The sequence below is a fragment of the Vulpes vulpes genome, chromosome 5, assembly GCF_048418805.1.
Source record: "Vulpes vulpes isolate BD-2025 chromosome 5, VulVul3, whole genome shotgun sequence".
Classification (NCBI taxonomy): Eukaryota; Metazoa; Chordata; class Mammalia; order Carnivora; family Canidae; genus Vulpes; species Vulpes vulpes.
The window spans coordinates 50358113-50370683 of NC_132784.1; the positions used below are offsets into that span (position 1 = coordinate 50358113).

The 12571-nt window shown below is 41.8% G+C and overlaps 1 protein-coding gene across 1 annotated transcript in view; it reads left to right on the forward strand.

The window, feature by feature from the left end:
* The first annotated feature begins 238 nt into the window (after positions 1-238).
* DOK6 (docking protein 6) overlaps positions 239-12571 on the forward strand; it is a 358944-nt gene continuing 346611 nt past the window's right edge. The window contains exon 1 of the mRNA XM_072758090.1: positions 239-514. Within this exon, the coding sequence (XP_072614191.1) occupies positions 449-514 (66 nt within the window). The 5' untranslated portion in view covers positions 239-448. The remainder of the gene's footprint in view (positions 515-12571) is intronic.

Below are 12571 nucleotides of genomic sequence, written 5' to 3' on the forward strand. Positions count from 1 at the left end.
CTCCCCTCCCCTCCCTCCCCTCCCTCCCCTCCCTCCCCTCCCCTCCCCCGCGCCGGGAGCCGCGCGGTGCGCTCCGGCCAGCTGTGCGCCGCCGAGCGAGGCGCCAGCCCGTGGGTGCTGCCGGGGGCGGCGGCGCGGAGGGGGCGCCCGCAGCTGGCGGCCGGGCCCGGCGCTCGGCGGGCGGCGGGCGGCGGGCGGCGGGCGGCGGGCGGCGGGCGGCGGGGGGCGGAGGTGAGCCCGGAACGAGCGGGGCGGGCGCTGCTCGCGGCGCCGGGCCGCGTTCCCCGTCCGCGGCCGCCCTGCCACCCGCCCTTGTCCCCGCCGGCGGGAGCTCGGGGGCCCGGGCGGCGGCTGGCTGGATGCGAGCCCTGCGCGGACCCGGCGGCGGACGGCGGCTCTCGACTGCGGGCAGCCGGCGGCGGAGGGGGCGAGCCCCAGCGCGCCGGCCATGGCCTCCAACTTTAACGACATAGTCAAGCAGGGCTACGTGAAAATCCGCAGCAGGAAGCTGGGGGTGAGTGGCTCGCGGGGCTCCGGCTGCCCCTGCTCGCGCTCGGCGCGGCTGGCGGGCGGGGGGGGACCGCGCGGGCCCGGGGGCAAGGGGGACCCGGACCCGGCCCCTCGCCGACAGCCCGCACCTGCCGCGAGGGCTCCGGGAGCCCCGGGTCCGGGTCCCCATCCTCGTGCGCGGGGCTGGTTGGGGCCGGACTGAGAAGTCGCGCGGACCGAAGGGCTTGTCGGGTTGGGGATGCATGTGCCTGGGGGGGGGGGGGGGGGTGCCCGCGGTGCAGCCCGAGCGGTGTTTCTCCAAAGTGTGCGCCCTCCGGGGAGAATCGCTCGGTGTGCAGGGGGCACGGCCGCCCCGCGTGTGTGTTTAGAATCACCATCTTCGACCCCGCTTCCCAAGCCCATTGGGAATTTCTCCCTCGCGGCCCCCCAGCCCCGCGCGTCCCCGCCCGCGACCCGCCGCGCCCGGAGCAGTCGCCGGGGGCCGCTCCCTGGCCGTGTGCGCGCCCGGACAGGTGTACCTGCGCCCGCGTGCAGGCAGGTGTGTGCTCGCGGCCGGGCTCGGCGGCGCCCGCGACAGCAAAGTTTATGGGCACCTCGCCCTAGCTCTTTCGCGAGAGATGTTCCGCCCGACTTGGGGGGCAGTGTAGACCCCCGGGGGCTCGGAGTTCTCTAGGGACCGGCCGAGGAGGTAAGAGGGACGCGCCCACGGCCTCGGAGGCCCGGGTGGGAGCGGAGAGGCCGGGAGGGGAGAGGAGGCCGGGCAGCTGGGGCAGGGCTCGGGGGCTCCGCCGACCCGGGGGGCGCAGGGGGCGCAGGGGGCGCGGTGCACGCGGCGGGGAGCGCGGCCGGAGGTGGGCAGGTCCTGAGCCAGGAAGGGACGCGCGGTGCGGGCCCGAGAGCCCATCAGCCGGATTCCCTGACGTCCCTCCACCGCCCTGCTCGCAAAGTTCCAGTTCCGCGAAGCTCGGGAAGCCTGGGGCAGCGCGGCCTTGGACGAGAACGTTCCCCGCCCTCCGTGCTGGCCCGATGAATCCTCCAACTCGGGGAAGGCAGAAGAGGAGGGACAAGTTCGTTTATTTCCTCGCTCAGCAAAAGGAAGAAAGACAGGAAAATAATGCGAACCCTGTCATTCGAAGATCGCACCAAGGTAGGGCAGGCCCCAGACAGCCCCCCGAAGAGGAAGGAGCGCGCGCACCCGGAGTCGCCCTGCCAGGAGGACTTGGTGGACGCAGGTGCGGGGCGCGGGAGGAGGGGGAGGGCGCACTCGGGTTTTCGTGCCGCCCCTGCTGGGTGTCGCTTCGAAGACGCAGCCCGCACCCCGAGGAGACGGGGGACCCCTCCGGAACTTCAGCAGGTCTGTAGGAGCGGGGCGGACCCAACGGGGTGACCGCAGAGCCGCGCACCTGCCGCCGGCGCCTCGGAGCGGAGCGGAGCGCGGCTGCGCCCCAGCAGGGCCGGAGGGCACGCGCCGGGTGCGGCCGCTCGGCCCCGTCTCCAGGGCGGCCCGTGGGCAGAAAATCGCGCCTCGTTCTTTCCCAGGCGGCTAAGGAGGAACCCACGTGGGAAACTGCGGTTGTCCAGGAGGCTGAGGGCTTCTCGGAGCCGGGGCGCAGTGCACAACCCTGACCCCCGCACGGCCCCAGCAGGAGAGAGCCGGAGGGGAGGACCGTTTCAGCAACTTGACCTCTGGAGCCCTTTGCTCTCCCACAGGGTGCTTGCTCATCCTTCTCGCTCTTTCCGTCTTCTTGGGATCTCAATTGTGTCTGACACCTCAGACATTATAAGCTAATGGATGATTCAAGTCCCCCGGGGACAAGTGGATCTGCTTCCACCGAGTCACTGTGTACGTGAGAATGAGACTAAGGACTATAACCCCGAGAACCCTCGCCCCTTGTGCTCTTGGCCCCGGGGATGGCGGGGGAGGGGGGCTGTAGGATTCTTCTCCCATCCCCCGCTTTCCAGGATTTCAGACGACAAAAACTGATTATGCCGCCTAATTAAAATATAAGCTCCAAGGAAAGAGCACTGACTGCTTCTTGGGTAACCATGGTGTTAACAGCCTTTGAAATGTCCTTTTAAAAACACCATTCCTCCTAAAGATGTGTGCAAACGTATTTGCAATCCCAAAGCATCTCTTTCCATACTGACTGTTTGGAGATATGCCTTTGTAAAGGACACCCTTCGGGGAAAACAATAAAAGCATGTCTGTATGTAGATTAATCATAAATATAGATGAATTTTTGTCTTCTATTACTACTTGAGAAATGTGAACTTCAGAGTTTGGTGTCCAAACAGTTTTGTTTTAATATTAAATCGAAATATTAAGGTAAATTAACTGCTTATTTTGAAGAATATTATTTCTTAAAGAAAAACTTTAGAGACTTTCTTTTTTCAAAAAAAAAAAGATTTTATTTATTTATTCATGAGGGACAGGCAGAGACACAGGCAGAGGAAGAAACAGGCTCTCTGTGGGGAGCCCAATGTGGGACTCAATCCCAGGACCCTGGGGTGATGCTTGAGCCAAAGGCAGAGGCTTAACCACTGAGCCACCCAGGGCCAAAGGCAGACACTTAACCACTGAGCCACCCAGGCGTCCCATTAGAGACTTTCTATTCAGAATATTCTAGTGTTCAGAAGGGGGACTTCACATGACAAAACCTCACGTACATGTTTCTGTGAAACTTAATAAGTGGGTCTCAGAAGATAGTACACTCTAAGCAAGTACTGGGTGCCTTAAATACGAAAAATCATATCCTATGTCATAAAATAGGATTTATCTAAGTATTAAAATTTCATTTTCATAGTTAATAATACATATTACAAATTTTATGGACTCAGAACTATGGATTTTTCCAAATAAAATGATATTTTTAACTAAAAGGATACATCATGATTCCTTTATGGTTTATGTTCAGAACTAAATATCAAAATAAAAATTCTAATGAAATATGCACAGATATTTTATTTATGAGGTACATAACTCATGCTTTCAAAAACCAGGTTTTATAATATTTAAGGGGGAAAAAAAACCCTGGGCATTAGGCCAGTGGTATCAGATATTATTATGATATGAAAATATATTTTGAGATGAAATGTTCTACCAAAGTCTTTACTCCTTACATGTTAGTGTCTCCTGTTGTGCTGGAGGTGAGAAGAAAAGTGCTACTTGCCCTCTTAGGCTTGGGGACAACCCTGATAGAGGTGCTTCCAGGTTGAAGTGGGTGAAAGAACTCTTGCCATGGGTCTTCTTCCAGAATCTAGTGCTACCTGTTGAGGACACTTCTTTAGCCAGTTATTTGGGTGAAGTAGTAAGTGTTAAACTAATATTTGGAATGTTTGCTTTGAAATTTATCTTAACTCATTGATCAACCTATCTTCCACTCAGGAAAATTATTTTGAAAAAAAAAATAGTATCATCTTGGATTTTTACCCTCGTCCTTTAAAAATATGTTTATTCAGTCATTACATTTTTAAAGGTGTTAAATCATTAAGCATATAATGACATGACTTTTATTTTTTTATTTTTATTTTATTTTTTTTTTTTTTAATTTTTTTATTTATTTATGATAGTCACAGAGAGAGAGAGAGAGAGGCAGAGACACAGGCGGAGGGAGAAGCAGGCTCCATGCACCGGGAGCCTGATGTGGGATTCGATCCCGGGTCTCCAGGATCGCGCCCTGGGCCAAAGGCAGGCGCCAAACCGCTGCGCCACCCAGGGATCCCATGACATGACTTTTAATAGTCATTTTTTATAGTCTGTTAAATTTTCATTATAACCTATGACTGTTTCTATGAATATATTCTTTTCCTTTTGTATGATTTAAAAGCCCTTGCAATAATGCAGTTCCTTTTGCCCCCTTACATGTTGCATGACTGGTATTATAATTCACAAGGTACCATGGTGGTCAGTCTTCTTTTTAAGGAAAGGTTATTTAAAAGCACTAATGAAACTAAAACAAAGCTAAAGTATGTTGGTCAAAATTGTTTATCTCTTAGCCTTTATTATTTGTTTCCTTCTGACCACTGATAGGTTAAATTTAGTGAGCAAGGCATAGATCATAACATATCCAACGTATTCTTGATTTGCAGATTAGGAACTCAATCACTGAAACCATTAATATAACTTTATACATGGCTTATTGATTCTATAATGTAGCAAAGGTAAATGCACCATTATGGAGGGACACCATCATGACCATCATTAACATCACTGTGCAAATTCCAGACTGCCATAGTTTGACTAATTCTAGACTCAGCCCTCACATCCATGTTTTCAAGGAATTCTGTGCAAATACATCAATGTGAATATTCACAGGCATCTTGTACACAGACAAATAGTGTTTTACACAAATTGTTTTCTATTTCTCAAAGTCAGACGAAGGATTTGTACTGGCTTGTGTGGGCATCAAAGGAATGTCTTAAGATAGGGTTGGCATTTGCACATTCATCAAATGATCAAGTAATTATGGAGCATCTACTTTTATTAGGTGGCATGTATGTGTACATGTGTGTGTACATGCACACGTGCGTGTGTGTGTGTGTGTGTGAGAGAGAGAGAGAGAGAGAGAGAGAGACTGTGAATGTCCCAAAGTCATGTTGTATTGATCAGGGTTATGAACAGCAAACACCTCCTACATCACTACTCCTCATAGTACATGAGGCCAGTAATAGTCACTTTTCCCCAGTCTGGCTGTAAGGGAAGCAGGGAAATATAAAGGAACATCTGGAGTGTGTGAGGAGCCCCAACTTTATCTAGTCAGGATTTTCTCTTTTGCATAGTCTCCATTTGTTTGAACAACTTATTGTGACTTCATCCACATCTTGCCCTCTCTCCCTCCTTGATTAAAACCTTGAGACACTTCCATTCCTGGCTTGATGGTTATTGATCTTCTTCTTATAAATTCTTGGGGTTTTCCCGTCCTTCCACAAACAGCTTTCTTCTGATGATAGAGGAGAGTAGTTTTTCATGGAAGATGTTTATGAAAATTTAACACCCTACAGAAGCTCATTCATTAATACAAATGGGAATTTTCATGTGTGCATTTCTTTATTTTTTTTCTGATTAGAGCAAGTAAAGATTTCTCTAGTTTTCCAAATATCTAGAAAATATTTGATGAAGAGCTATTTTTATCTTGTATGACATGCATTATCAATTTGCCAAGAATTAGATGCATTAAATATATTTAAGATAAAATGTACAGATAACTTAATGACTTTGACCATTCATTAAAGCTCAAAAGAACTCTCAGGATCATTACTTCAGATATGAATTCTCAATCTATGAATTTAAGACAAGGAAATTGCATTGGACGTGCTTAATCTTTACTCATTCTAGAATATACTGTATCCTGGACATTGCTTTCTGAAAATGATCCATTATATCCATGGTTATTTATCATTTATCTCTTTCTCATTAAGTATGGAATTAATAAAGTATGAACATTCTAATTATTTTAGTTATTTTTATTTTAGATTTTTGTTCATGATGACTATTATGCATGTGTTTAACACTATGCATTCCACTTAATTTCTGTATCTATGTCTATATTTATCTATCTATATATCTCTACAAGATTACTGGATCTTAGACTTTCAGACTTGAAAAAAGTCTTGTATACCTTCTGTAGAATCCCTATATATTAATCTGTCTGCAATTGTATGTGTGTATGACATTTCAGGTATTTTCAGAAACTAGTGAGATATTTGTCTTTTTAAAAAATCCTATGCTGTGCACGTGGGCGTGCCTAATATTTTTTGAACTTTCAAGACTTAAAGCCAAAAACAAGGAAATAAAAGTAAGCATAACTGTAAAAATGCTTTGCTGTATTTTGATATTAAATGATTATGTCTGTGCACTACCTGGGGCAAACCATTAAATCAGGAGTGAAATATAAAAGTTCACATCTCAGTTTTTATCTTAATATATTTACACATGACTGCTGGCAAAGTGAATCTTAAAAATTGGCATTATATCAGATAACAAAGATAATAGTCAGTACTTAGGGAAATCTTTCAAATGACTGAACTAAATTGTGAGTAGGGTAATTATACGGTGGTCAAATATCTCGTAAGATTTATGTTGCCAGTTTCCTTAAATGTCTTTCAAAAGTGCTCAATAATGGTTGATATTTAGGAGCAGTCTGAAATAACACACAAAAATAGTTTAATTTGAAGCTTATGTATTTGAAATAGATGTGATCCATTTTTGTTGAAGTATTTTGGTTGTAATATGTTGTTCTGTTTGGATCATAATAACCCATGTGAATACCATTGAATAGGACTATTAAGTATTCATATCTTTGGTCTGTTTCTTTCTTTTTTTTTTAAGATTTCATCTATTCATGAGAGAGAGAGAGAGAGAGAGAGAGAGAGAGAGGCAGAGACACAGGCAGAGGGAGAAGCAGGCTCCATGCAGGGAGCCCGACAAGGGACTCGATCCTGGGTCCCCAGGATCACGCCCCTGCCAAAGGCGGCGCTAAACCCGGGCTGCCTGTTTGGTCTGTTTCTATTCACATTCACTTCATTTTAAAGACTATGCAAAGATAGAAAGCAAGCAATACAAACAAAATAAAAATTACCTGTTTTCCACCATGATCTTCTCTAAATTTCATAAATTCTGAAGTATTAGCTTTAAGGAAAAAATAATTTCTATCAAATGGGACACACTGTGTTAAAAGAGAATACTCTAACTTCTTCAGTTTCATTGCTTTTGTCTCACGTGACTCACAGGACCTTTTTTTTCTTCAAACTCTGGTAGCTTTGTCCAAAGAGCTCAAGAATGTAGGCAGAGAACATTTTCATTAACTTTCTGCATAAATCTCCATTAGTTTTAATTTAAGATACAGAACAGGATTATCCTTTGAGTACTTACTTCCTTTTTACATTGTAACGCTATTCCTGAATGAGAGTATTGCACCTGTCAGTCAAATTGAATGCAATAAGAAATGATATTTTGTTATTAGCAGAGAACAGAAACTCATTTAATAAAGAAATGCTCTCATGTTGTTTGAAATAAATGAGATTTGTAATATGTGAACATGTGAAAAGTGCGTCTCCTGTTATTATACTAAATTCATTGTAAAAAGCTTGGCTGATATTTTGGCTTAATAGTAAAATGACTGAGAGGACAAACACTTTGAAGTTTGATTTAAGGCTTCATTATAGTAACATACTCGTTTTACGTTTTGGTGTACCGTGCATTTTACAGCTTATAAAGAATTTCCACATGTATTTTCTTACATAATTTTCCCAGCATGCTTTTGAAAGCATATTTGATTTTACTGTCATTTAATTTTACCTTTTATACATAAACTCAAATCCCAAAGAAGTAAAGTGAATCAACCAGAGTTACAGAAACACAGATTGGGTTTGTGCGTGAATGTGTATACTCAAATCTAGGTATCATGACTGCAGATGCACTGTTATATCTAAAGGCAGCAGTTCCTGCTTTGCAATGTATGTAGACAGGTAGCAACACAGCTGTGTGTACCATTCAAAGTAATGTGCTTTCTTCAGTTGGTTTCTTAGTATAAAGCTAATATTATCATTCTCTTGACTCAGCTTTAGGTCACTTACATTGCAGATAAAAGTGCTCCTTGAGGGTGGGAGGTGGTGGAAATGGCTGAAGATGATCAAAGACAAGACTTCCAGTTGTAAGCGAAGTAAGTTCTGGAGATGTAATGTATAGCATGGTGACTATGGCTAGCCATACAATATTGTATTTTTTAGAGTTCCTAGGAGAGTAGATCATAAAAGTTCTCATCACAAGAGAAAAAGTTGTGCCTAGGTGAGGTGATGGATGTTAACCTAGTGTGGCGATCATTTCACAGAGTATACATATATCAAATCGTTATGATGTACACCTTAAACTTATACAATGTAATATGTCAATGACAGTTCAATAAAACTTGAAAAAAAAGTGCTATTTAGTGAGAGAATTTATACCGCAATAAGGAGATACTATGCAGATATTTTTCCAGACGACTTTGAATGGATGTGATTTCGTTTTCATTGTACCATCTAAAATAGCTATTTTCTCCTTTTAAGAATGGAGAACAGGCTCCAAAATGCAGCTTATAGGGTCTATATAGAATTTAAAATATTTTAAAAAGGTTGAGATATCTTTATTTTAGCATTACCTGTATTTATGAAGAAGGATCTCTTAAGAAAATTATAGAAAGGATCATGTTTAACAATGAAAAATGAGTTCATTTAAAAAAACATAGTTTAAAAGTAGTACATATTTAGTGGGATCTGGCAAATAGTGTGACAGTGTTACCCAAATCCCTACACATTGGGCAGTACTAAACCATACCATGACCTCTACCTGTGAGGCTTGGTTATTTATCTGTTGTGTTGCTTGCTACTTTTAAGGGGAAGGAATTGAAATAGATATACTTAAATGATGTTCCTTTTTTTTTTTAGTTCTTATTTTAAAAAATGTCTATATGCCTTTCTGTTACTTAGGTGTAGGTATTTTTATAACATTTGTATATATAAACATGTACAATTATTTTTCTCCTCATGATTTTTTCTTTGTAAATATGAAATTGATTTTCTCTGACCATTCAGTATCCTTTAAAATATGTTGTATGTACGTTCTATATGTGTTTACATGTTGTATATATGTATATACATATATACATGCACACACATATATGTGTTATATATTAAATATAATTATTTATATTTTCAGATGTCATATGAGTCCTTACACGCTGAATTACATACAAATATAATAGGAAGGATAACAGGAGAAGAAAATATACATAAAATGTCTTAATGGCATACTAGCTGAGTTTTTATTAAAGAAATTATTACATATTCACATTATTCTTTGGAAAAAAAAGTGATATCAGTCTAAAATTGAAATTTAGCGTATCTTTTGAAAGCTATAGCTTTTAAAGGTTTGCAACCAGTAAGAGAAAATTTTTTATCTCTGTTTACATAACCCTTGTGAAATTTCTGATATATTATTCAAGAAAAAGAATGAAAGTCTACTTTTTACATATTTGAACTTGCTTTGAAAGTATGCCTTTTCATTTAACTTACTAGGAAACAGGCATGCATCTCCCTCGATGTTTTAAGGACCCTGAGGCTGTGCTATGGAAAGCAGCCCTGGCATCATTTTCCTGATGCTTTTATAGACTTCATTACGCTTTGGAATCTTTAAGTATTAGCTCTGTAAGTCTTCTAAACAAAAGTGCATCTAGTGCCAAATCGTGATGCTGAGTTTAACTGGAAGCTACCAAATTATGTGTAAGTGTGAAATATGTTTTCTGTACATTGAAAATGACAGCTATGTAGAACTCTGATGGCTACTTAACACACATTTGGTCTCCCTGGGTCTTGCTCATGGATATGCTTTTGGGGGTTTTTAATGTGGTACTATGATCGATAATCATTATCATACAGTGAGGATTTGGGGAAAAAGTAAAGAAAATGTGAGATTTGTTAGACCACTTCACACTACCAAAACCGCTGTAATTAGTCCTGAGACCTTATGAATTGGCATCCCAAAAAATAAAGTCAGTTACACAATGAATCAGTCACAAAATGCTAATTATTGACTGTCTATAAGACTTTATAATGTGAATACAAAAATGTTAAAGTAGAAATTTCTTTGAGGGACAGAAATTCACTTCTGAAACAATGTAGTAGACATAACTCAAAGTTTTCTAGAGACTTATGGTCATTCTTGATTCATAGCTGACACTTCTGCCAGCAATATGGCTACTCACAAAAGACTTCCTTCTACTTTGTGTTCTAGTCTATGTAATTACAATACCATGGCTGTTTAAATCATACTTAATTAAAAACTCAGTAAGTTCTGAATGATGCTGTGATAGTTTTCCTTATTGGAGATTCAAAGCTTTAGACCTTATTAAAGAAAAAAACCCAATAGTTTAAAGTCAATTTTATACCTTCATAGGTCTGGGTTTTTGGCTATGCAAGGCAGTCACTGCAGCATAGCACCTCATTCTTGTTGTTGTTGTTGTTGTTGTTGTTGTTGTTCTGTCTTTGTTGCCTACTTAAGGAGACAAAGCATGAATGGATGTGTGGCGAGAGAGAATTGGGGCAATATATGGCAAATACCTACTGAGTACACAGAGACAGTATGTGCTTTGTGGTTTGCAGAGAAAATAACACCAAGATGAGAAATTATGAGTAAAGATGAGAAATTATGAGATGAAATTATGAGTAAAGGCTTTGTTGGGAGTTCCATGAAGAAGAAACTGCATACCTAATTCATAACATGTGTCTGTATGGGTGAGGAGCGTTGAGGTAAAGGCCCAGAATACACGGCTTATAATGTTCTAAGGACCTAAGTCACTGATGCATTTTATGAGAAGGGTTAATGCTAATTCTCAACCTAGCAACATCCCTGAATCGTGAGGGTATAGAATTCATTGTAGTAAAGTAGTAGTTGGGCAAGAAGACCAATGAAGGGTGAATTTTCCTCTCGTTTGTTTTACTTCTGGTGAATCACTGACATAGAAGTTTTTTTGTTTTTTTTTTTCCTAGCACTGAGAAGGAAGTCTTCTATAATTATTTGCATTGAGAAATTAGCTGTCTTATTTTCACCTTTTGAAAATCACTAGATTTTTCCCCTCTGCCTGCATTTAACGCTCACATTTTCTGGTTTTCAGGAATTTTGCTATGCTATGTGTAAGTGTAGTTTTAATTCTATTTATTATTCTTGGGTTAACAGTACTTCTGGATTTTTATAACTTAGTATGTTTCTTCAGTTCTGAAAAACTACTTGCTATTTCCCCTTCCATCATATCAATTCTGTTCATTCTTTTCTCTTCTTTCTTACTCATATGCTAGATCATTTGTACCATATTTTTCTGTGCTACTCTGATTTTTTTCTTTTTCATTTTTTTTGTCACTCCAGGCTTCAGGATGGATATTTTCTTCAGACATACCTTCCATTTCACTAATTTTCTACTCAATTGTGAATAATCTACTATTAAATTTACTCCTCGTAATCAGTTTAAGTTATTTTTTGGGTCTACAATTTTCAGTTGGTCTTGCTTTTTAAAATGTCCTGTAGAAATAAATTCTCAATTTTTTCTGTGGTAGACTTTGATACCTATCAGACTGATCCAATATTGTATTTGTCCAGCTTTTTTGATTGCCAGCATGCAGGCTGGTCTGAGTTACCTCGTGTTAGTACACCACTAACAGGGATGGAACATTCTCAGTGGTTCAATTTTGTGGTTATTTCCATGTGGGGAAACAGAGGGCCACGTGGTCCTCCAGAATGCCACTGAGAGCCAAGAGAGTTGACTGTAGCTCATCCTTAGTGGTGAGCCTCTCTTCTTGTGGTAATTTTTGTCTTGGATATTTTCAGACAGATTTTCTCTCTGTGTAGGACAATTAGGGTTTGTGATAGTAAAATTGGAAACAAAAATGAAGGTATTTGAATGTTATGACTGTCACAGGTAGCGTGTGTGTGTATCCTGCCTCTGCATAAAAATGGAGGGAAATGAGAAAAGAAGCAGTTTTTTAGTCTGCTCTAGCATTTGACTTAATGAACAAGGCCAAATATTTCTGTCCCTTTCCACAGTGGTACTTAATGCTGGAGGCATATTACAATCATAGGAGATGATTTTTGAGTTTTGTTGGGTTTTTTTGTTTTGTTTTGGTAAATACTAATGACAAGTTCTGCTTCTAGAGATTCATATTTAGTTGATCTCTGGGCAATAGAATTGTTTGTTCATTTGTGATTGTTTCATTTGGTATTAATCTACCCAAGCAATTCTACAATAAATGGCATGCATTTTCCCAGAAAAGGAATTCAAAACAAGTTATCACTATATATCACCACAGAACCCTACTGACCTAGAATAAATAGGTATAATATGCCTCTGTAAGTAGTTAAATGAATTAACAATAGTCATCATTTTATTTTTCACCCAGGATTTCAATCTTTTTCTACATATTTGGAAAGTGCCCTCCATCATCAGTATTATGGATGTTGAAGATTAGAAATAATACCTCACATTATAGAAGATGAAATGTCAAAAATAGTCTTTCCTCCTATCTTTTGCTGCTT